This window comes from Gymnodraco acuticeps, unplaced genomic scaffold, assembly GCF_902827175.1.
Source record: "Gymnodraco acuticeps unplaced genomic scaffold, fGymAcu1.1, whole genome shotgun sequence".
Classification (NCBI taxonomy): domain Eukaryota; kingdom Metazoa; phylum Chordata; class Actinopteri; order Perciformes; family Bathydraconidae; genus Gymnodraco; species Gymnodraco acuticeps.
In genome coordinates this window covers 131,364-157,723 of record NW_022990346.1, presented here as the reverse complement: position 1 = coordinate 157,723, position 26,360 = coordinate 131,364, and the positions used below count along the sequence as shown (strand labels likewise).

Genomic DNA, 26,360 nt, shown 5'->3' with positions numbered 1-26,360 from the left:
ATGCTCAGAAATACTCTACCTGCAGCCTCTCGATGATGTTCCTGTAGTCCCGTGAAGCAGTCACCACAGAGTCTCTGCGGGCAGCATTGCGAGCCGAGAGTCTCCAGCTCATGGCCGTCTTCTGGACAATGTTGTTGGATTTCACAAACAGGTTGCTCACCTGGTTGTCCAGGTCCACAGGGATGGCTATTGCTCTGCCTTTGGCTGCCGGGTACAAACAGAGACGCACACAAGCAGTGAGTCGAGATAAATCAGCTCCAGTATATTTTACTCAAACCTTTTGCCTTACTGGTAAATGGAAGAAGCATTACTTAAAACAAGTTGTGGACTGTAACTAAAGACTTAACTTGGGAATTAACATTTTCTGCCACTTTATATTTCTGTTCCAACACATCTCAGAGGGAAATATTGTTGTTTAGAGGATAAAAGTACTTCTTCCATAACTGCTAAACAGAACTGTTAACTCTACTGACTGATTCAAACTTTAAAAAGAACGGGCTTGTGAGACAGCCATCGATGTCAGGATCTTGATCTTACCGACATCAGAGAGAACCTTGATACAGGTCTCAACACAGCCCTTCTGAACTGGGACCAACCAGGTACAATGGTAGATCCTGAACACTGCCTGCAACAGCTGCACAAAGACTGGCTGCCGGGTCTGAGAGGAAGACGCAGGGAAAAAGCAGAGGGTGTAGATTATTATATTTAACTGGAATAACTGATCTTTAAAGAAAGAAAGATGTCTCCTGGCAACATGAAAGATACCCATCTGTTGTCTACAGTACAGCACCAACAAACTGCACGATACTGGGCTTTGATCACACACACAAACACACACCTCTCTACACAGTGATGTAGCTCAGCTGGTGTGACAGCACCTGCAGTCAGAACAGCATGCTGACTGAGTTGTGATTTGTTACCTTTAAAAGGACACCCATTAATCCCGAGCAGACATTAACCAAAACCTTCCCCAAATGAGTTACCTCTCATAAAACTCACACAAAAGTAAATAAATACAAAAGGTAAAGAGTGTTCTCGTACACCCAACAATGATCTTAAACACCCAACTCTGTGTTTTCGCAGCTAAATTGAACAAATACCTGACATATTTTTCCCAACAGAGCGGCCTGCAGCAGAGGATACAAGCAGTGAGACATAAAACAACCTGGTTGCATCACAAACATACTTACACATTCATTACTGTACAGAACAGAGATAACTGCATGCAAAGATTAGATTCATAAAACAATGTGATCTTTTTTGTAAAAAAGTGTGGGATGAGAGTCCAAATTATGTTTTCTTTTTTGTTTTAAATTTCACTGTAAGAGTATACCACCAAAAAATATATATCTTGTGAACGAAAGACTATTTCTATGAATCTATGACAGTTCCTTTATATGGTAAGAAGGGGAACTTTGTATGTGTAGAAAGTAAATGATTTATCAGCACAACAGGATGCCATAAACCACAATTGCAACTAACTGATTTTAACTTTGTAATGTCCGACTACCTCCGAGGGGCCGTGACTAACATTGCTCTGATTAACACTACCTAATAGGACGATAAGGGGAACATTCATTCTCCTTCCCCACTGGTCATGATGTAATTAGAACCAAACATGTCTCAGAAACTCTACGGAAGACATTATTTAACCACTTAAGGAAGCACAAGTGGATGGTTTGGTTCTAATCTAAAAGTCAGACTTATGAATGAAGGGTTTCTCTATAGTCAAGCTATTTGGTTAAAATCACATTAGGCAGCTAATACTCTCTTTATCTGTACTTACATTCTTTGGGATGTCCACTTAAGACAAATATGCTATAGACATGATGCCTGAATGTCAACCATCTACAGTATAAAGTCCCCCCCCACATATTATTAAAAGGGTCTTCAACAAGAGGTTCATGACCTAACAGTCGTAAAATACACATTAAGGTAACATGAATCTAATATATTTTAGGCAAAGATAAATTGGCTTATTAAAAACAGCCAACTTTTTTTACACAACACCGTCTACCTGTTACCCATCAATCCTTTTGCAATCACGTAAACTATAGCTAAACTATGCTTAATAACTGAGCTGCACCTACTGTATCAGTAGTATTATTTTAATAGATTATAATTGTATGCAACATAAGAGGTATATTTAATATACATTACATTTTAGGCCACCCTACACATTATTGTAGTCCCAGTTTAATATGCAACTAAATGTTATTCATAGGGTTCCTCGGCCTGCAAACCAAATAAGGCCCTGAATTAACAGCTTAATGGTAGGGTTTGGTTCTTCATCAGTATATTCTGAGAAGGATGACCTTTAACAAGAACGGGCACAGGACATTTCAGACATGCTGTGTGAGTTAGAGATCAAGTCTATATGTAAAGTTCATAGCAGTACGTTTACATTACACCTGTTTTGGTTAACATACAGTACATCATGTTCAAATCTGCATGTGTGACTTCTACAGCTGCTGTCACAGGGAACGGTTTATCTCAAGATCATTTGTTTTAACAATGTGTAAAATGTAAATATAACACTTTTTACAAATACAAATAAATTATGAATAAACTCACAAAAATATTTGGACAATATATAATTGATTTGTAATTCACAAAAAAGTTTCACAAATATACAAAATATTAGTTAATACATTAAATTAATTGATAAATACATGACAACCATTTGTTAACCAATCTTCCCAACAATTGCACTTCCAGTTTTTATTCATAAAATGCATACTTGAAGGACTTTTGCCCAAACCGGGGGTAAGTTTGTTTCAAAACAAACTTGTTTTGGGTAGATTGCAAATCCGCAAGTTTATATTATATTTTAATTGTGGAATTTTTCATTATATAGATTTTTATTTTAAGAACTGTTTCGAACTGGCTAAATAATTTATGAGCCAAGAAACCTTTTTGTATTCATGAATAGTGTATTACTTTTACGGATTACAAATTAACACATTCAATGTTGTCAATCTGTTCAAATACTATTGAGACAAATAAAGGTCCATATTTATCAAACATATATTAATCAAGTATTCTGGCCTAGCTCAAAACACATTTGTATTTGGATTAACATTGGGTTAATTTGACCATTTACTCTCGATGTCACTGAATGCGCTTTTAAACTTCAATGTATTTTTTCTTACACAGTGTTTTAAAACCCTAAAGACATGTTGTGGTTTCATACCTGCAGGCTGGTGCTCTGATCAGAAAAAGGCGAGCTGAAGAAAGTTGTTACAATGCTCATGACCGTCTCCGTCACATATTGCTCCAGAATGATGTCTGCATGCTTACGGTCACTTGTATTGTTACACACCTGTAGGCACCAAAACATAACAAAAAGCATTTGATTTATAAATCCTTATATTTTAAGTTAGGTGACAAGTAGCCAGAGAAAATGTGGATATTACTTACCCTGCAAATGTCTACCAAGAAGTTCTCAAAGAGTTTCCACATGTGATTAGAGGTGTAGATCTCCTTCATTTCCACCTCAGTATCCACATAGCAGTGGTTCAGGAAGTTGATATAGGCAATCTTCACCTGAAATGTTAAGATTGAGTTTATTGTTAAAATGCAGTGATGGTCAAGGGTCTTTGACAGTCAAAAAAAAAAAAAGAAAGAATATTCAAGGAGAGAGTTGTTTTGTGAATTGTTTTATGATGGTTTCCTGAATCTGCTCCATAACTGGCTTATCGTTTACTTTTACAGATGCAGTCAAATCTTTGTTTCACCTCAGGGATGCAGTCCTCATGGGTCACCACCCGCACTATGTCATCCAGGGGTAACAGAGAGTTACACTTGATCTCTGTGTAGACGTTCTTTCCCTCAGTGCAGACAGCCAAGAGCTCCACCAAGTGTATGTGGTACATCAGAGGACTGTTCTCATCCATGCGGTCCCGCTCTGATCGCATCATCTGGACCAGTGTCTGGAAGGAGGCGCGGTCATTATAGAAGACCAGAACATCCTCGCCAGCATTCACCAGCTGTAGGAAGAAACAAAAACACACAATTACATCTGGGAATCAGGAGACTGTAGCATAGTTCAAACATTCGAAAGTTGGTAACAAGGCTTGACCTCTGCCATGACGATGTCCTGACACTTTTTGATGAATTTATTCTCTGCTTTGACGATAGTCTGAAGGAACTTGAGATACTGCACGTTGCGGCCGTGTGTTTCGATGCAGTGGACAAAGTGCTGAACCACACGCTCATTGATCTCACTGCACAGCTGGAAGTTGTTCATGAAGATGTGTTGCATGGTGATAGCTTCTAAAATCTGAAAAACAAAGAGGAGCATGATGGGAATGATAGTACGAGAGTAACACTGTGCAACCTGGCAGGACTGCTCACCCCTGGGTTGAGGAAAAGATTGATGTGCTTGTGCAGCAGGGCCTGGTTCTGCTGGTTTCCTGCGCAGAAATTCTGTAGAAACTGGTGAGCTAGCTTCATGATATCCTGCATACGCAAGTCTTCTCCCTAGAGGGGAAAAAATCTGATGAGAGGTTGTGTCTACTTGCCATTGAGAGTTTTTTTTTAAAGTGACATTGATTAATACCTTCTCGTAGGGGATCTGTAGGAGCTCCAGGACGACAGCATGAGCCCCCATGTTCCTCAGAAGCCTCTGTTGCTGTTTCTTGCTCTTTCTACCCGACAGGCCTTCCTGGACACAAAGCCTGCTGAGCCGCAGCAGGATCTGAAAAAGAAAGAAAGAAAGGGGATGTGTTATGTTGAAAAGGGTCTATAGGGCTGTGAAACAACATTTGCAACATAGGCCGATAAAAGCTTGTTAACCATACTTAAAAGTAAGAGAATTACCTCCTTTACCACCCTGTAGTTGTAACTGCTGGTGCTTTCTGCTTTCTTTGGTTTGTCTGAGTCCCCCTACACAGTATAACAGAGACAAAGCATCAGAGAAGAGACCATACTGTGGAAAGTTATCTTGTGGCAACAGGCTTTTCAGTGTTAGTGTGCAATTCTTTTGATGTACAATGATGCACCTTTTTATGCTCTGATTCAGAGGAGAGCCCCTCTCCAGCGTCCATGCCCTCGTCTGGCCCCTGCCTCTTGTACACCCAGAGCTCAGACTTCTCTACAATAGAGCGAAGCTGGTCCAAGTCTGACTTTATTTGCTTGTAATTTTCCACATCTTGGCTGGTGACCAGCAGCTGGACCTGCAAACACAAATGTTACAATATCAATAACAGAGCAGAAAGATATCAAGAAGACGCTGATCCCCCATTCAAGCATTTATTTTTTATGCATTTGGGGTTGTATGCAAGGTGGTTAAAATAATGACATGCACAACAAACTAGCTCAAATGGTGTGATATCCATTGCTTCAGTTGTCGCTGTATACCTGCTTAAAAGCCTGCAAGACCTCCTGCCTCTGGCTGAAGTGCCTAAAGAGCAGGTGGAGGGCTCTGGACACCAGAGGAGGATAGTCATGCATGGTTAAGTGGAGAAGGACCCTCAAAAAGGTACGGCCACCTTGATCATCCAGGTCCAGAGGGGTGTTCTCTTCACTAGACACACAACACAAACTGAAATAAAAAACACATCTTTATGTATTTGTGACTTTTCATGTATTTTGACTGAGTTTACCTTCCACCAAATATCCCCTCTGCTTGCTCTTCTATGTGCTCGAAATCCAAAGCCCCTGGAATAGAGAAAACAACTAATGTAACCAGCAGAGTCTTTTTTATTGGCCCAGCATCTTTCTAAAATGCAGCCATGAATGTTACCCTGACCTGGCATGTTGTTCGGTCCTTCCACTGCTCCACTTATAGACAACTCAGTTTGGGAGTTACTCTCATCAAACTCCCTCTTGAATATAGACAGCAGGCAGGAGATCCTGTAGTCCAGCCGGACATTCAAGATGAACTGCAGGGCCGGGCAGAAAGAAGTATATGAATGTTTTAGAGGATGGAAGTATTGTGTTTGAGTATGCAATCTACAGTATGTGTACTGAATCTACTGCACTATATGCTTTCACGTGCATTCAATACAAATACTGCATGTCTTTCACCTGCAGGATCTCAATGATCTTGAGCTTGGTGTCCATGACCAGTATGTCCTGTTTCTCAGGCTCAGTCTGGGTCTTCACTTTGTCTCCAGTGGAGCTGGTGTTTGAAGTTGTTGGGAGGAAGCCCCCTCCTCTCAGGACAACTTGGGACATCAGCTCTCCTACGCCGTGAATGGACCTCATCACATTACTGCCTGAAAACAATCACACACATACAGACATCAACACATACAGACACACAGGTCCTCCAAAGGCCAGCCATGGTGTTCATACCTTTACTCTCATCTTCTTTGTCTGGCTTGGTGAAAGGGAAAGCTGTGCTCACATGGACACAGTCTAAAATAGCCAACAGGATCTTCGTTAGTCTCAGCAGGTCACTGAAGTTGTAGAAGCCAAAGTAAATCAGGTTCCTGGCCAGATTCACCACCTGAACATGGAAAACAGATTCATTAAAGGCTTGCAGGGTTTCATCATCAAAACATGACCTGAGTGAGATTACATTAGATTACAATGTGCCAGGCTGACCTCAAAGGTGAGCTTGTTCTTCTCTTTATCTGCGAAAGGGAAGCTCTGACACACCACGTCTCTCAGGTAGTTCTCGACAAACTCCATGGTCTCACAGAAACGCTCCTTGATTTCATCTTTAGATGTTCCATCATTGTCGTAGCTACAACAAAAGAGCAACACATAAAATAATCAACAATGCACAACATATTCAACAAACAATCCAGTACATCTGTCCAATCACTCACTCATCAATGGCAATCTCTGAGGGGATCTCAGACCAGAGTCGAGCGTATTTGACAGGAGTGACCTGCTCCTGAGGATCACGGTCCACATGCATGTGCAGCATCATGCGGCAGAAAGATGCTCGCAGATCATAGGGCAGGTCCTCATCCGACATGCATCGCAAGATCAGGTCCACATCCAGCTGGCCAGAGATCTTGTTGATTGCCAGGTACTGACGGTCCAAACACATCCTGGCAAACAGGTTCAGCTGGTACCTGCAGCAGCAAATACACACAGGGGGCCTATCATTTAAAAACAGCTATCATTTTGTTTTTACCTTCACATGTGACCCATTCAGCATTTACTAGTATGGAGGCACCTCATTAATGCCAAGTCCGATGTGGTGTGGGTTGAGCAGTATCTCAGTACCTACCTGTAATAACTGATCACCTCCTGGTCCTCCTTCTGGCCCTCCTTGGCATCCTGAGCCAGCTCCCTGATGCTTTTACTGCGGATTTCTTTATTGCTGTCGTTCCAGAACAACCACACCTCCTCTTCGTCCTCCTCTGACTCCACAGAGTTCTCCCCGAGCGGCGCTCCCTCAATCTCAAACCTCGATAGCACAAGTCTGAAGGAAGAAGGGATTATTTATGTTTTGGTGAAAAGGCTGCTGGAAGTAGATCAATAAAAAAGCTTCAAGATTAGGATACAACAACTGCCAATTTCCTTGCACTCAACCTGAGAAGCTGTAAAACAAGATAAAAAACAAGGATAGGAATAGCCTAGTAAACACATCTGCACTGCTATACAGATATCTTATTATTATCACATTATGGCTGCGGTAAACAATTACCTACATTATTGAGTAGTCTACTTCTGGAGCTTAAGGTAATATCTTTAAATGACATTAGGATGCAGATGAGAGATATCAAAATAAAAAAAATAAAAAATCAAGTTTTATTTATATAGCACATTTATAAACAATTTTTGGTCGAGCCAAAGTGTTAGCCTACAATAAAGATAAATAGGTGTAGGCAGAGAGGGGGGGGGGGTTACTCACTTAGTTTCTATGAGGATGTCTGCATTAGCTGGATCCAGTACTGCGTTACAGATGAGCTCCTGGGTCACAGGAATGGACTTATTCATCGACACACACAAGTCTGAGAGGTAATCCAGGAACCTGGACACAAACACAAGAAAAGCTAAATGTAATTACCCACGATGCTTTTAAAAGGAAATCAACCCAAAATCAAATCAAGTCCCGGAGATATTTAAAAGCATTCAGTAATTTCCTTGCAGAGTGAAAAAGGAACCAATTTACCATGGCAAACAGGTTTATTGTGTACTCTTCAAAACACAATTAAAGGATAATTTAGGTGCACATCTTAAAGTTGTATGTTAAATTGAATTGTCTTTAGTTGTCAGTTGCTGGCTGTGGAAGTTCTTGTGTACCCTCTGCTTGTATGTATTGGTGAATATTTTGTGAATACATGTGTAGAACTAAATGCAGTTTTGATCAGAGTATAATAAGATGACTATAAGCACATTATCTTGCGAATAATTGTATTGTTTATTGTGGCTTCATACCTATATCAGCATGTGAATGTTGTACATACTGTGAAGAAAAACAGCACACAAACCTGGGCTCACGGTTCTTGCGGACCAGACTAACAAACGTGTCGATCTCTGCAGCAGTGATGTGTTTCTCCAGCAGCTTGCGGTTGTTATGGAGCAGAGCTGTGATTGTGTCCTCAGCCAGAACATCATAGCCAATCTGTTTCTGCATGAAGCGAAACTGCTTGGCGATATACTCCTGCGAGACAGACAGAAAAACAGTCTGAGCATGCACAAACTGAAACAAGACGGCAGACACTGTGGAAAATGTCATTATTTACCAAGCCACTATATCTTTATCTCTTTACATTCTCCAGGGGGACTATAACCTTGTTATGTCTTTATCCATCACTTATATTGACTGAGGCAATGTTGACCCTTGTTCATCTGTATGCAGTAAAACAAGAGCATGTTTAGAAAGACAGAGACGGCTTCCTTAATAAAGCTAATTAAATGACCCCTGTAATCATTACATTATAATGTGTTTAAGAGGAATCGATTTCTCATGGGAAATGGCAATGTTGCTTTTCATATCAACACACAGTTGTCATAGGACAAGCTCATACCACTGTGTGGCTCAGTCTATTTGTATTAGCAGAACATGTAAAGGTCTCCTATTATACTGTTTTTCATCAATATATTAGCGTTCTCAGTTATATACAAAACATGTCTCTGAAGTGTTTGGCTCCAAATACCAAACAGATCATGATCCGATGAGGTCCTATTTGCTGCAATGCATTGTAGCATCCCATAATCCTCTCTGTTTCAGCCCTGTTTCAAAAGTGCTGATTCTCAGTCTGTTACTTTAGATGAAAATAAGGAGCCCCTCCCCACGCCCCTCTGAGAGATATTTGGTTAAGAAGAACACAATGGTGCTCTAGGAGGAGATTCAGGTGATTAGTTGGTGAGCCTTGCGAAATACATATGAGATTCAGTTACACGTCATCATATAACAGCTGCTACAAAGCAAAGGCCCTCTTCACTTGCTATCATCAAGGTAGTTTGCAATGTACCTTTACACAAACTATGGCTGCTCATAAAAACATGTTATTTAGTTCCGCTGCCCATAAAGCAGGATCTGAGGTCGGACAAACTTCACCTGGTTCTTGCGATAGTCCTGCTGAGAATGACGCAAAACTCGATAACACAGGCGGCAGATGTGTCTGAAGGGAGCGTGGCGCTGGTCCGCCAGCTCCTCCAGGCGCAGCATGGGCCCGTCTCCACTGTCTGTGAATGGAGCCTGCAGCAGCTTGAAGATCTGAATACAGGGATAAGGTTGTGACACATGTAATCACACTGAAGTTAGAGAAAGGAGAACATGCTGATACAGATAGAAGGTAGTGGGTAGTAGGTAAGCGGGTATGATGTTAAATCTGCAAATTAAAATGTCCTTAATCTTTAAAGAGTTTCAAATATTACATTAACCATACTACTGCATTACCTGTTTGAGAATATTCTGTTCCCTCATGAGTTTCTGTCGTTCCCTGTTGGGTTTGTTGACCATTATCTCGAGAACATCCTGTCCGTTGTTGGGAATATCGACAACAAAGAACACCAGATCCTCCAGGAGCTTGGTAACCGCTCTGAATAATCATAGAAAAGAGGGGAACAAGGTGAAAACACACACTTCCCTTTTCAGTTTTCTGTTAGCAATTGACACTGTGACACCACTTTGCTTTTTTACCTCCTCTCATTCTGTGTGATGGTTCCCTTCTCCAGCTTTCCTGCGATAGAGGCCAGCACTTTACTGGCATCGTTGGCAAAGTCAAGATCTCTCACTTCAGCGGGGGAGACGGGCACGATGGCAAAAGCCTCTTTGTCCTCTTTCAGTGAAGAAGTGCCGATCTTAAATAAGAAAAGTAATGCACAATGTTATCTTCAATCAGGGCTATATTTAAAATGTATTTCCCAAATACTGTAGAAACCCATAATTAAAACTGCCATCACAAAAAATGAACTTGTATTAAAAATCGAATTCCAAAACACTCCCATAACTACACAACAGGGAAAGAGCTGACGTGTATTATTGATGCCTCACTTGATGACTTATTACATCTCATTAACCCAGACAGGGTCTCACCTCAGCACTATACAGAGTCAGGCTGCCTGCAGTTTATTAGAGATATACTGTTGCATATTAGAGCAAATGAGCTGTCACTCACACGCAGCATGACAGGCTTTTCCTCCTCCTTGTCAATTGGTTGGTTGGTGCTGTGAACCCATGTGTTTGTGCAAAGGTGCCTGAGGCGCACGTAGGAGTTCCTGAAAACACATTTCTTACAGTATTGATTGATGATTTCCAATAGTTTTGTAGCACAAATCCTAGACAGTACATACTGACCCTTGATAAAGTAGTGTTCAAATAAGTAACACACAAGGAACACATAGCAGTATTCTCAATGAGGTGTCTAGGTCTTTGGAGAAGACACATACAGATCTAATAAAGAGCAACAAATGGTAAGGTCTCATGGGCACCTTGTTAAAAAATATATGAATAAATAGTGTCTTCGACAATGGTCAAATGTGCATGAAAACTTGATAAAGTACTCTCTCACTATTGTTAGGCTCTTCAATTTCTCAGGTTTATCTTTAATTTTAAAGACCAATGTTTGGCTTTCATTTATTAGAAGAGAGACTACGATAGGTTACAATATTATCTGTGAGAGCAATACATAATAATTGGAATATAGCTGTAGTGCATTCCTAAAGACAGAGTAGAGCTAGATCAGTCTATCAGGGAGTGCACATGTGAAGCCTAATTCAACCCAACTTAAGAGGATAATCACCAGCCTTACAGTACAACTATTCTAGTGAAATTCAAAGTAAATTATTTCCAGTAATATGTCAAAGAAACACATTGTTGAACATAATTTGTCACTGATGCGAAATACATTTATCTTCCCCACAAACAAGCACAAACACATCTGCTCAAGCACAAGCCAAGATCACACACACACACACACACACACACACACACACACACACACACACACACACACACACACACACACACACACACACACACACACACACACACACACACACACACACACACACACACACACACACACACACACACACACACACACACACACACACACACACACACACACACACACACACACACACACACACACACACACACACACACACACACACACACACACACACACACACACACACACACACACACACACACCACACACACACACACACACACACACACACACACACACACACACACACACACACACACACACACACACACACACACACACACACACACACACACACACACAGTATTGCAAACATATTAACCCTTAGATGCATAAGTGGGTATTTTTTGACCCGGTGAGGTGGTTTTCTTGAAGTATCTTTGTAATTACATTTTTTTATCGTTTCATATTCCAGCTATTCCTCAAAAAACATGTTTTGGATATCATGCCATTCAAATTTTAAATTTTAGTTTTCGTATTACTACCCCAAGCTTCCATAAGTGGGTCAAAAATGATCCGCATGCATTTTCTATGGAATTTCGTTTTTTTTCAAAATGTAAAAAAATGTCTACAATTATAAATAGTGAAAAATGAAATGTAAAATATTTCTAGTGTGAACCAAAATATAATACTAAATATTATACAAGTGATTTTACTTAACCAAAATGACAAAAATGGCATAAAAACACATATTATTCTAATACGGGTCCTTTTAGACCCACTTCTGGAAGAGTGTAGGGTCCAGTCACTCGTGCATCTAAGGGTTAAGCTGACTAACTGTACAATGGAAGTCTCTAATGTAGCTGCTGTTTGGGTTTCAGTGACACACCAGGGATGGACCGTGCTCTTCTCTGTAACAAAGGTCTGAGCAGGTAAAAAAACACTTCTTTACGGTTACGGCCTTCCTACCTTGGTACCAGTGAGTCCCCACCTCTCAGGGTGGTAGGGTCGAGCTCAAATATGGAGGAGATGTCATTTCCATCGGGCACAGACACCAGGGTGTACATTACTTTGTCCTGGATATTTCTCAATCGAGCCCGTAACGCTTCCTGCTCCAAGTCCAACTGGAGGGAAGATCAAACAGAGCATGATTATAAATAGCTGGTATAACAAAGAATAGTTTTAAAACGACAGAGATTTTCATTTTCAGCAACTGATATCATCTGGCACACTTGTATCATGATTTTTAAGAGTTATTAATCAGTGACAGCATTAAACCTTAAAAAGATTTGAAGGATTTTCAACGAACCCGTTTCTCAAAAGAACACATGACATTTCTATTTGAAGTTTTTCCTAGATAAAAATCATTCTCCAAGTAAAAAATGGTTGCCAGAAAATGATGATCTAAACGCCTTTAATTCATTTCCAGATTCCAGAATTCAATATTTGAACACTGCAAAATATTTGTTGTGGCTTGTAGATATACAGTATGAGAGTTAGGCTGGCTAGTCTGGTTTACTTAGTTGAGTCCTGTTTTAGGCTCAGCTCAAATACAAATAGTATCCTTTGGGAGCTATTTGCTTTTGAAAGGGACCTAACCCATACTCAAATTTAAGTTTTAATGTTTTTGTTTTTAAATGTTATAATGAGGGAATAACCTCAAGAGCAGAGCAACTTTGAGCAGATGTGAGCAGATGTGAGCAGATGTGAGCAGCTGTGGCAAAGGACTGAAGCACCAAGCAGAAGCAAGCAGTCATGGTGAAAGGCTGCCATCTGCCGGTGACTGAGGTATAATACAACCACAGGCTGCAAAAAGACATGCAGTAGTCTCCAGCAGGAAATGTATTCTACTAAAGTAACTTTACAATATTCATATTTTCCACTTACTGAGGAGCGGGACTCCAGGCACTCCTCTTCATAATCTGGATTCACCTGCAAAAACACAGAGCAGTTCACAACCTAGAATACTTCCTTATTTTAGTGTCAATACATTCAAAATGTAACTTTAATGTATGTTTCCCTGGTCTTACAGGCCCTTTACAGTCAAGTTACAATATCATCTGAGCAATGTTAATGCCTTCGAACAGCGCAAAGAAAATGCATAAAATATATTGACAGTGTTTGATGTGTTGGCTTGTTGTAATGAGTTAAAAAGTGTCTGTGCTTCTCTGACCTCTGCAGCCAGGTAGTGTCCGGTGGCCAGGTGTTTGAACCTGAACAGGCTGTTCCAGTAGCCGGCCCCCCCTCTGCAGGGATCATGCTGCACAACCTGACACCGAAGCACAGAAGCAGTCCAATATTAAACCAATGCATGCAATTTATATAAAAGATGTGGTGGACAGATGCTTATTTTATGTTAACCCCTGGCATACAAAGCATTTTGAATTTCCTCACCACACAGTACAATACATAGCACCATTGGCAAAATCAACTTAAAAATTCTTCCTCACCTCTATCTCCCATAGGGCTTTACTGCTTGTTGCTGAGGTAGCTGACTGTCGCCCAGTAGTGCGGAGAAAAACATATTGTTTTTTTCTGTGATCATCACAGGTGAGGAATTTCTCCTGCTCGGCATGAAATAACCGTACCACATCACCCTGGGGAGGAGGAGAACATGTGTTACTGTCATATTTATTCCTAACTTTAAAACCAAATCATTACAGAGAAAAAAACAACTTTTAATGTTGTGTTTCCATATAAGATACATTCTTTGTAAGAACAATGCACCAATCCATCTTCATTTAAATCTCAACCCTTCAGAATATCTTTAAACGTGTTAATAACCTTGTGTGTTTTATATTTTAGGTGCATTGTTTCTAAAATACATGTTTAATAGTAATATATATCTGTAAAGTGTCTTTGAGTACCTCTCAGCACAAATAACATGTATTATTATTATATTCCAGAAGTTTCCTAAAATAATTATATTAGATCACTCATATTTTGGAGAGGCCATTTGGTTAGACCAGGGGTCTGCAACCCGTGGCTCCTTAAGCCCTCTGCTCTGGCTCCCTTGAGCTTAGACAAAAATAAGAAGGAAATAAAATGAAAATATTTGTAGGACTATCTATATTTTGTTGCAGGGTTGAAAATGTTTCGTATCTTGTATTTTGAGGTGATAGTGTGACACATACAAAAACAAACTAAAATATGCATCATATCCTGCTACGGTCCCGTGCCAGCGCCTTTTCTTGCAGATGAATAACCTGACCCCCGGCTCGATGAGCGAACTATGGATAAATCAAAGAAAATAAAAAGTATCGGAAGAACACAGAGGGTTTAATTCGCCGTGGTTAGAGTTATCTGCTTTCACAGCAAACGATGCTGGCTTACCGGTATGTTTGATATGTGCAGAGAAGTTGTCAAAGGTGCTGCAGCCTTTACGTATTGGAGGAACAACACGGAAGAGGAAGACAGCTGACGATCTTCAGTCATAATTCAATCAGTTAACTCTTTCTAGGGTGCAGCTATATGTTTTATTTATTTCAAAGTTGGCCCATTTTAATTTTATTTATTTTCTTCAAATGTGCAGAGGACTACCCAAGTGCTGGGTTTAATTTATTTTAAAGTAGGCCTGTGTCATTTTTTTAAATTCTCCTTATAAGAGTTATTTGTTTATTATTAGACTGGTAAACAGTTTTCTATAATGTTTTTGTCTATGATATAACAATATATACAACTTTATAAGCCATCAAGCTATCAAATATGTTTTGCGGCGCCAGACAAAAAAATTGGTGGAAAAGGGGACAAAATGGCTCTTTTGGTCAAAAAGGTTGCAGACCCCTGGGTTAGACCTACTGTAGTCGGCTATTTTTGGCGTTAAAGCCGTTAATGGAAAGCTGTTGAATAAGTAATACAACATAATCTCATGTATAAGCACACACACTGATAATACTGAACTGAAAACAAAGCAGGCCACCGGCCCACTCAGCTCTGATGAGGGACATTACACAACACCCCTTGTAAGAAAATGGCAGAATGTAGGCGAGTTTCATACATGTTTGGAAGAAACTCGCAGTTTTTAAAAACATATGAGATCAGTATTTCTGGCAGCTACTGTGAAACAAACCCCTTTTAGGATGACTTCCTGATTGTCGCCCCATTTCATAAACAAAACGATTTTCCAGCTGGTGTTACAGTTGACAGAGTTCACCTGCAAAAAAACAATCAGAGTTTGAATGAATGAAGGTATGATCTTGTGGCAGATGTCCTGAACAGTAGGAGCAGTGCTAAAACACTGTCAAGGAGAAAACCTTCAACTTTCTCTTCAAATGCATAGGTTTTCTAAATAAATACAATTAAATATATTCCACATCAAGCAACAGCCAAGGCAGCATACACAGTCATTTATAACTTCAAGGCTCGTCTATTGCATGTACTTGTAAAGAATGAGAGTCAAATCCGACCTTGAAATTTTTTTACTTCCTTTCTTTGTTAAGAGTAACCACTTGATATCATAAACATTAATGATTTGTGATTACATTACTCCCATTTCACATCTACTTAAACTGCTTGTGGAGTCTTGAATAAGGAATAAATAAGTCGGTATCAATCATGGTTATGAGCAAAAATTGCACAACTGCCCCAAACCGAATTCGCTTTCTCTGTGTTTCTAAAAAGGAACTTTGATATTATGTATTTTAAAGTAGCTCAGAGCAGTCTACAGTTATGAGAGAGAAACAGGACATCTCTCAAGATGCAGAGTAAGCTGTAGCCCAGTTCACAACTATGCTAAATGCGAAGGGCAGGGAAACAGTGCTTTAGTATTTCACATCAAACAGCTAATAACCAAGCAGCGGTTATGAGAAAAAAAGCTATAATTAGATCGCGGCGCTTCCACATGAAAGCATTTGAGGAGTGTAGATGAGTTGCAGCATCTCAGAACAAACCTCATTGCATCCCGGATTATCCACGAGCTGGTGTGTGCTGGCATGGAGAGGCTGACCTGCGTTCACTGGGTTCAGGACCACTTTGTCCCCGATCACCACCTGCAAACACACACACAAATGTTTTGGGAAGCTATAAATATCATGATGCTGGACGAAAACACCATGCAATAATGTACATACTCAACTCATCGGTCCTTTGCTCCAAAGGTAACAGGGACTTGCACTGTATTTTTATTTAATCTCATTCAGTTTTAATTACATTTATTTAACTGCATTTACGGTCTACTCTGAAAGCACAATGAGTAGAAACTCAATTACAGTAATGCAGTCAACCTTGAACCTCTGAAGAGTGAGCAAGCATCAATACCCATTTGCATGTCACTGTCTTCTGTCTATTCTCAGCAGGTATGGAGTGACTCCAACTTTTGTTTTTGTCCACGGCCTCCTGCTTAGGCCATACCTAATTTAAGAGGAGTTTAGCAGAGAAGCCCGACTTCTTCCGTGGTTCATTTTGTCCTCTGCCAACAAGAGCTTTGTGATCAGGAAAACCCTGATCGGGTGCTGGCAGAGCTCCATGTGATGTCTCACATTGAAGCTTAAGTAAAGAAGACTTAGGATTTTCATGACAGAGAGGTTGCACACATTTAAAAAAAGTACATATATTTAAAGACCGAAAATACCTATCAATCTCAGCCATGAATCAGAGTCCTTTGCTTGGCCTGATATAATTGACATACAAAACAGTTTCTCCACAATGCACCACTCCGATAGCATTTACATGTGATGACTCACACTGTCCCCGATGGAGCGCAGTTTGTAGAAAGGCTGAATGTAGAACCAGGAGCCTTCGTTTCCAGCGGTGTCCAGCATCACTCTCATGGCGTTCTTCTCTAACAGCGCAGGCAGACGCTTGTTCACCGTCAGGTACTTGTTGCTCTTCAGGTGTAGTAGCTGAGCAGATCAAACAAGATACAGTGTGTGATTAAACAAACAAATGTTCAAATATAAGTTAAGAAGTAAGTGATTCTGATGGTGAGATCATGAGCTTGTATTTAAAAAGGCACTCTTAGAAATGGACTGACATTGTTCGTTTTCATTAACTAATGTCAAACAACATGTAAGAAATAACACCGACTTCCTGCAGAACTACACTGAAAGCCATTACTTAATAAACTATGAATGTCATCGATGTTACATTACATTATATGTCACACAAGCGACTTTCATACATTCAATACTGTGGGCAGGACACTTCACCCCAAACGAGCAATTTGGGGTGAAGTGTCCTGCCCACAGACACAGTGACATGCTGACTGCAGATCAACGCACAAGCCCACAGTACAGTACATACATACGGTATGTTGTGGTTGGGTGTATCAAATTAATCTGTGGTTTGACTGTGATTCCAGGAGGTTTGGGCCTTGTTTATTTTGCTTTGGGAGTATGTCAACATTCCCAAAATAATAATACTAGAATATGTGTTTGAATGGTTTTCCTTTTTTTAATTTTCAAGTTAACATTTGTGACCATGCTTAACATGTTGAGGCATATCTCAAATTCAAGATAAGAGCTATGATAAAAATCACCTCAAATGATGGCCTGTCCGACCCACCTCCAACTGTGTGGAAGTCTAAACAAAGTTTATCTGACTAAATGCCAACAACATGAGGACTGTTCCAGTGAAACCAACCTGAATGACATTCCCGTACTGAATTACTGTTCCAAGCAGCTTTTTGTTTTCAGAATCATTTTGCTTTTTCTCCAGGTCAGCTGCATGCTGGAAGGAAAGAATGGGATAAAAAGAGGAGAATCAAATCAAGACCAGCAGCATTGTTCACATAAACCAGTTTCACTGTACAGTAGTAGCAAGTAATCTGATCTGTGGGCTGTTAAACAAAGCAGAAGTAATAAGGTTCTTAGACAAAAACGTATGCTTCAACAGACGGCTTTAACAGAAAGTTCTGGCTCTATGGAAACACGGGCGGGATTGCAATCCTCCATTTTATGACTGCTTGGTCCGATAACAGATTGCTTTAAATGGTATTGAAATGCAACAGAAAGAGAACAGAGAGGGCAGAAGGAGTGAAATGCTTCATAGATATCTATAAAAGGACTCTAATAGCAGGTTACAAAGTTATCATGTTTATTAACTGAGGTACAAATGTAAACTATATTGCAGAGTAAACATTTGTGCAGATAATTTAATTTCAACCTAACGTACTCTACTTCTTCATATGTGTGTGGTCTCTTGACCCTGTTAGCCCCGAGGACAGGTCTTTGTGGCTTACTGTCTGCAGAGAGGTGAACATGTCGTCACTTCACTTACATGGAGCTTGTTGAGGAGCACCGTGTCCGTGTTTCCTCCAGGCTTCGCCGCTTTCCAGAACTGCTTCTGCGCCGAGTAGCGGTTCATGGGACACAGTCTGAACAGACAGTCTGGAGACAGAGAGACAAAATAAATACAGACATGAAGCTGCATGGATAGAGATCGAGATCACTACATAGAGTAAAAAAGTGGTGCATACACGAAGAAGAACCAAGATTCAAGACAAATAAATAGATAGACAGAAACAGAGACCTTGACAATATCTTAGGGAAGATGTTTATAGTTGAGATGGGGTGTGTTTAAATCAAAAGAAGAGAAAAACAGAAATAAGAATAGTGTATGTTGTTGCACGGTGAATGAGAGTATATTGAGTGCCACAGCGTGGGATCACAACAACAGCTTAGTCGCTATAACAAGATGATACAAGATTTGTAGAATAAACAGAGAATCTACAAAAAAGAAAGAACAGGCTTGAGTTTATAAAAGGACCCCTCTCTGACATGTCAAGTGATGTATTCAAAGATCTAATAACGAAACAATATAAACACACATTATTTCTACACGCTGCTCACTAACACATCCATGCATGGTTTGTGCGTACGTGCACTTTTATCAAATATTAATTTCTCTTAAGGAATTTTCTTAATCGGGGAGGAATAATGAGTAACACAAGCATGTGTTTGTGTGTTTGTATGTACATTATTGTATTTGTGTGCTCATGATATACATGTACAGTATTATGTGGTTTAACTGTTTTAAATGAGGCAACACAGTTACCTCAGAGTGTGTGTGTGTGTGTGTGTGTGTATTTTTTATTTGTGTTCAGTCAATGTTTGTGACCACAGGGACCGTGAGATGTTGCCGTCATCAGCAGGACTCTGATTGTGCTGCTTATTTTCATACATGTAGATACCACAGAACAAGCCTGGAGGGATAACGGCCTACTATTTGCATGTGGACACAGTTTTAGCATAACAGAGTTCCTCTTCTGAAAATAGTTCCTCTTCTCCATTACCCACTGCAGCTGAAGCACACAAAGACTAAACAGGCAGAGTTTAGTTTAGCTTTCGATTCACTACAGTGACATTTTGCCTGCAGAGTTAAACTTTTGCCCATCAGCGACTCCTCCCTCTGAGTCCTGGCTTTCCTCTGACTTCACCACTCATCAGACCAAAGCTCTTTATTGTGAGAGGTTAAAAAAAAGTAGAAAAAAGAACAATCTGTTCATCCTTCCCCCTTTCTCTCTCTCTCTTTCTCCTCCTGCTGTAGCCGCAGTAACATGACCAAATAAGGCCAGCCCAGAGAAGGGGAGTGGGATGACAGAGGCCGGGAGAAGAGGGTGGGGACTCCCTATCTTCCACACTCGATATTTAGTCATCCCTCCTTCTCCTTTTTGAATTCCTCTATCCATTTCACAAACCACTCTCCCGCTCCCACTTAATGGTCTCTATTTTGCAAATCTTCATCTCACCCCCTTACAGCCCCCTCATAAGACGAGGTTTACTTTAGTGTGACATAAAATAGGGCTAGGACAACAAGGAAAAGGAAGTGAAAGAGAAATGATGAAGACATGAAGAGAGTGAAAGAATGTGAAATGGAGAGAGGGCTTAAGGGAAGAAGGAACTGACTGAATATATTTGTGTTCATGTGCATCCCACATATAGTATGTTCACACAAATACATGAAACTCAAGTAAATTATCACCAGAACTGTATTAAACTAAGTGAAACAGCAAATACAAATCAACACACACTGGAAAGTTCTGTCTTTCGAGTGAGACTCCCTGTAAGTTGACAGAGATGTTTTTATCATACTCTAAAAACACAATCACAGCTGCCATATGAGTGCAGAGGGTGACAGAGAGTTTGCCTTTAATCACAGTCAGCTGCGAGAAAAATATGTCCATTCCGTAAAACTGAAATTTGGGTTAAGAATTCCTTCTGGGGTCACTGGACAGGAGCAGTGGTGGGGCTAGTCCACAGGGCAGAAAACTCAAATGATTCATTCACATTCCTCGAACTTAAGACACTCATTTACGACTCAAACCTCCAGCCCATAACCACCATGTTATTTGTCACTCAAATATCTATTTTAGATCATAAACAAAGCTTTCTTTGATACCAGCTGCCCGCATGCTCTGACAAAGGCTAACCTAAGTTAATGTAGCCTTGTTTTTGACTGTTTTGAAGCCAAACCAAGTCATACATTCCTTAGGATTAACAGAAAGCATGATATAGTGTGATATAAATCATTATGGAGATAAAAGGATAGGAGGATATTTGCCATATTGCCTAGGCCTGCAGTACTTGAGTCAAAGTTTTAAGTCTGCAAATACAGCTCCAAATGTTCCCATATTCAGGACCATGTGCTCGGCTCACATACATGCAGTCAAAGTGATGCACAATCAAGCATTTGCATGACTAGGTAGGACTTTGATCCATTACTGGTCAGTATGTGAAATGAATTATGATAGCAGGATGAAGCGTGTTGAAAAGATGTCATGCGTTAATAATAATTACCCTTATTTAAAAAAAACTGTCAACGACACTGCTCCTCCCTCTTTGTTGGGATTATTTAAGGAAAATATAAAACAGATTTATTTAATTTCTGTATTTAATTCTTAGTGTATATATTTTCAGAGCACATTCAGAATGGACTTTCCAGAAGTAAACCTCAGAGATGAAAAATATTTGAATGATATTGGTTTTAACTGAGTAAAAAAAAGTAAAAAACCTGACATCAATGAAGGAATAACTAAGTTTGTAGATCTTTTCAAGGGATGTCTCTGTGATATCTTGCAACACTGCTTTGAATGTTATTTAACAAGGGCTGCAGATGACCCACAAAGATCCCTTACACATGCTCTGTAGACGTGCTAAGTTCAACAAAAAGCTAATAAAAACTCCTGCGCTCCCTGCCAAACTTCACCAGATTTAAGAGGATCAAGAGGAAGATGCTTGTAGCCGTGGCGACCGTAAAAACTACTGAGAGAAGATGTTAAGTCAACAGAGATGATTCACCTCTAGAACAGCTAATCAAACATAAGAACTGCCACAATAATGTGATACTGTAAGAAGATTAACACACACAACAGCTTTCAATTGTGTGTGTTAACTGCTACTGTGTCAACACATGGCTGCACAATTCACAATGGTACACAAAATAATAAGGTCATGGTTTCAGATCAAAATGTAATTACATCTACATTGTCTGGCACCCTCATACTGCAGGATGTATGCTCTGAAAGGTAGACAATAAAGCAAACAAAGCATGGTGCAGATGTGTCTTTTATCAGTTCTACCTGTCATAAAAGCATATATTGCACATCCTCTCAGACAGAACTCCCAACATGTCCACAATAAGAGAGAAGCAGGGAGCCTTCATGAACCTCTCTATGATATCTGAGCTAATCTGCAGTTGTCGACCAACACCACTGGACAGAGACCTAGACAAACCCATTGCATAATACTACTTCGAAACAGTGTAAAATCAACAATATCCTCAATGATCTGGCTTTTGTAAACTGTTATTTGCAACAAAGTTCTTATCCTGTTGGAGATATTATGGAGGAAGCAACTAATCACTTGTAGTGCATCTAAGACAATAAATTGGTCCACCGACTACAGCTTCCCTGTATCCTGCAAGACTTATCTGCTCCCAGGAAAGCAATATATGTGGTCATTAGCAGAGGAAGGGACTAAAGACAGAGATGTTGCTGGTGTTTGTCTCAAATGAACCTGCAGTGTGGCTCTGACAGCAACAGTGGTTTGGGCTGAGAGGTGGGGTCAAGAGGTTCATGTTACAAAGATTGTTGTGGTTTATGAGGCTCGAATGTTTCTGTGTACCTGCAACAGCCATTTGAGTAGATTAAGGCAGGGGATGAGATATGGAGTGGGTTAACAAAGAAGGAGAAAATAAGCAACACAAGACACATGAAAAGCCAGGACAAAGGAGATGCTGTCCACTATAATGGTGTTCACATGTTACTTGTTCAGCAATGAGTTTCAGTTCAAAAACAAATATGTAGAAAAGCAGCTCTGTCTGGATAACAGGATATGTTTTGATGTCCTCTTTTTGATTCGTTTTTTTGATTTATGAGCTTTAAAATCAACATTTTCGCATTGTCAAATATTTTGTAAATGAATACAACCTCATTGTTTTCCCCCTTGCCTATCAAATAAATAAGTCAATAAACAACATTATGAATACTACTAGGTTGCATAAACTGATATATGTATTATGGGATTATGTGCTGACTGCTGCTCAGTGTACTCTGCATTCTCAGTGTGTGCAATCTCAGTGTGTAATGGCATTTCAAAAACAGTCTGCTTGAAATACAAAGCAAGGCTCATAATACCCTGCGTATGCACTCAGACTACAGGAGTGAAAGTGTGATTTTATGGAGGGTGCTTGTGTTTACATTAGGAGGAAATGTTATGCATACCTCAGCAATGACAGTATAAGGCCCTGCATGTGGACATGGCTAGTCTGGCGTCCACTATACTGTGTAACTGTGTCCTTCTCCAACAGCTGAGGGGCCTCCCAAATGAGGAGGAACAGGAGAACCAATTTAGAAGTTCCCAAAGAAGTTTGGAGAGCAAAATACAGATTTGTAAGAACACTTAGCCAGACTGTGTTTGTGGATGTTTAAACAGGAAAACCCCTGTTTCTTGTTTGGGTGTACTAACTTTTCACACTTCTCAAGGGTCATATATGGGAAGTTGAAGTCAGTAAGGCAAATACTTCCTCAAAAGTCACATAAATGAGGTTCTCAAAAAAACACTGCTTTTATGGTTTATTACTTTTATTAAACCACTTGCAATGTTGTACTACAGCACTGCTGAAAAGTTCCGAAGATAGAATTAAGTACATTTCCTCACACGACCTCACCACAATCCTTCCCTTTCCTTTATTGTAAAACTACATTGCATATAAAGTATGTAAACATGAAACACAACAAAGCCAGCAACTGTACAAAAATAAGGTTTGATTTTGCATTGTGCTGTTGAAATAAAAAAAATGTCCGACAAAGCAATCTATAAAGTGAGGCCCTGTTCACAGCTATACTCATACAAAAGATACATTTTGTAGTTTATTTGTGAAGCTTAATTGGCGGCAGGGTTCTGAAGTCTGCGTCTGGTAAGTGTTCAATGGTGAACATATCAGCTGTTTTCAGAGTCCACATTTTGACAGTTCACAGCAGTAAAAACACAGGTTGCTAATGACATTAACGATGGCTCTGTTCTATTCAAGTGTCATAGTAGGCCATGAGAGTCAGATGGCGAGTCAGCATGCACTAAACCAGGCTCCCTGAAACTGAAGAAGCCTGATCAAATTTCAACATAATACATTTGTGAATTTACACCTGGGTTTTACACAAAAGGACATCTCAAAATATCTTCTGTGAAATTAAATCTACTGTATGATGAAATAATAAAGTATTTTGGTTTGTTAAATAAAAACTGCAACAATATAATATAGAGATTAAAATGTATGCAATTAGTATGGAATCAGAAAATTGGAACTTGTGCCAAAAAGACAATTATCAAATAAGCATTGCCATTTTAAAAGGGGAGCTCTAGCAATTTATTTGGAGCTGCACTTTCATGAAGTTGGGGGACGAAAGGGAGATAGATGGAGGGGAAACAAAAAGAAAACACCGGTGCTCTTAAGATATTGTGACTTTTTGTTACTATAGAACTGTCATTTACTAAAATATGCCGTAATGCAAACAAAACCATATTTTCATTCAATCCTCCTGCCGGCCTGTTGAAGTAGTACTTCCCATGCGGAGTAAACTGAAATGTGTGAATAAAATCAAGGAACTGCCCTTTAATGTTAAGTTATTATTATCTGGCAAAATGAAAATATTTATTAACAAACAAACTATTTATGGCTTCACTACAACCACCTCAATGTGTCCATATGCTACTATAGAACTTATCCTCACCTATACTGGTAGACATCCAGAAGCCTCTCACAATGACATGAAGGCTTTTTCTGGTCAACACCAGCTGGCGTGGCCAATTAATTACCAATGCCACTTTAACAGCACTCATAGCTTATGTTCAAGTGTGTTGTCAAGACACGTAAACAATTAAAAGGCAACTCTCTAATGTACAACTTTAACTACATTTATTTTGCTGCACAGATATTGAAGAAGTTTAATAAAATAAAAAGGAAGCACAACTTTAAAACACATATCTAAAATATCCAGCAATCATTTTAAATTTGGCAAACATGTTGTGTACTGCAGTTGGTCACATTTTCCTTTGGGTGCACTGTGACTTGTGAGGAGCTTTACTAGTGACTTGAGGGAAACCTAGTGTGGGTGTGAAGAAGATAAAATGAGGCAAAGTGATTACTAAAAGCCTTCCTGTATGTAGCGAGCCAATAGGAAGCTCCCTAGTCCCTATTAACATGTTGTGCTGTCACACAAAATAAAATAATCAACTCTAAAGACTAGGATAGTGCATGATTTAAACAGTTATAATGGTGTCCAAGTTAAGGCAAAGAACTAGGGGACCCACGATATTATTACCACACTTAAGTCCCTTTAGTATCTTATGCATTCATTTGTATAGTACTGTATCATGTCTGTATCATCTTTTGTTTCATTTGTATTTTCTTTGGTTTTACACGCATGAAAAAAATAAAATAAACTAAACTAACTAAATTGCAAATGAAATGTTCTGAGTACTGCAATTTAATACACAAAACTATTTAAGATATCAAATATTCAGCCTACACTTTTACATTTCTATACGAGTTCATCTAGATTGTATGGTTTTAGAGCCTTTATAAAGTCTGAGAAAACACAATGAACGTTACCTCAAACTGTACATTGTTATGCTTGGATGACTGGGAACATGGTTTAGAAGAACATCTACAGATATAAGACCGGTATAGACACTGCTGGCTTGCTTTTCTGACATGTATTCCCATCTTTGTGTCCAGATCTGAAACACAGCGGCATACACAGAGAGTGAAAGACTCGTCCTTCATGTCGCTGCAGGAGGTGGAGGCATCAGTCTGCAGCCTGTGTTTATCGTGTTGACAGTAATTGTCTCTAGGGGGAGATAACCTGTCCCGGGACACCAAAGAGCCACTGAAGAACCGAGCTGAGTGGACACTGCTTCGATCAAAGCTTTCTACTATCTAAATATGGTGCAATCTTCTTTATAGTCTGGAGACAGCAGAAGGCATCCTAAATGCAAAGTGTGTGTGGTATGCTCACTCTCCAACAAGCTTCAAAGTCAAACTGATAAAACACATGGCCTACGGATTTGATGAAAAACTACATTTGGTTTTACATACTTTCTAAACTTATCAGATTTCATTCACCCACAGACCTCATTCACCGGCCAACAATCCTCTGATGTTGCTTTTTTCTTTACTCAAATATTCATTCAGCAGTGACCAGAAAAAGTTCTGTTTTTGAACCTCTTCGATAAATTAGACTTGCCTTTAATACACTCTTATTCTCTGTATAAAGTCGGGCCAGGCCTCTCCCCAGAGATATAAACCCCCAGCCTGAGAACCGAGGGTCATGAGTTACACTTCCTGTATGGGAGCTAAAAATAGCGGGTTCCCCCATGAAGACATCTTAAGTCTTTTCTTCTTAAAGCAGCCTTTCAAGCATGATGTTTTCCAACAAATCAACATCAGAGCTGATTCTCTTGATCCGCCTCTATACCTCTGCAAGCAATGGATGCAAGCGAACACACAGCTATAAACACATGCATGGATGCTTGTGCATGCGCACATGCACACACACCATTAACAGCCCTGTTTGAAGTCCAGTGGACAGAGATATTGTGGCTGTCACCAAAGAAACAC

General features: G+C 39.8%; 1 protein-coding gene across 1 annotated transcript in view; it reads right to left on the bottom strand.

Moving 5' to 3' along the window:
* Window positions 1-26,360, bottom strand: part of LOC117551047 (inositol 1,4,5-trisphosphate receptor type 1-like) — a 64,831-nt gene that overhangs the window by 33,884 nt on the left and 4,587 nt on the right. Inside the window, 33 exon segments of the mRNA XM_034223714.1 lie at window positions 20-204; window positions 538-658; window positions 3,194-3,322; window positions 3,421-3,546; window positions 3,738-3,989; window positions 4,082-4,282; window positions 4,357-4,482; window positions 4,562-4,699; window positions 4,822-4,887; window positions 5,004-5,177; window positions 5,362-5,527; window positions 5,607-5,661; window positions 5,753-5,885; window positions 6,031-6,221; window positions 6,301-6,454; window positions 6,553-6,694; window positions 6,780-7,031; window positions 7,190-7,384; window positions 7,817-7,936; window positions 8,397-8,569; window positions 9,470-9,628; window positions 9,812-9,953; window positions 10,055-10,215; window positions 10,533-10,632; window positions 12,276-12,430; window positions 13,194-13,238; window positions 13,480-13,575; window positions 13,757-13,903; window positions 15,376-15,459; window positions 16,196-16,294; window positions 16,988-17,146; window positions 17,886-17,972; window positions 18,522-18,631. Coding sequence (XP_034079605.1) covers window positions 20-204; window positions 538-658; window positions 3,194-3,322; window positions 3,421-3,546; window positions 3,738-3,989; window positions 4,082-4,282; window positions 4,357-4,482; window positions 4,562-4,699; window positions 4,822-4,887; window positions 5,004-5,177; window positions 5,362-5,527; window positions 5,607-5,661; window positions 5,753-5,885; window positions 6,031-6,221; window positions 6,301-6,454; window positions 6,553-6,694; window positions 6,780-7,031; window positions 7,190-7,384; window positions 7,817-7,936; window positions 8,397-8,569; window positions 9,470-9,628; window positions 9,812-9,953; window positions 10,055-10,215; window positions 10,533-10,632; window positions 12,276-12,430; window positions 13,194-13,238; window positions 13,480-13,575; window positions 13,757-13,903; window positions 15,376-15,459; window positions 16,196-16,294; window positions 16,988-17,146; window positions 17,886-17,972; window positions 18,522-18,631 — 4,643 coding nt within the window.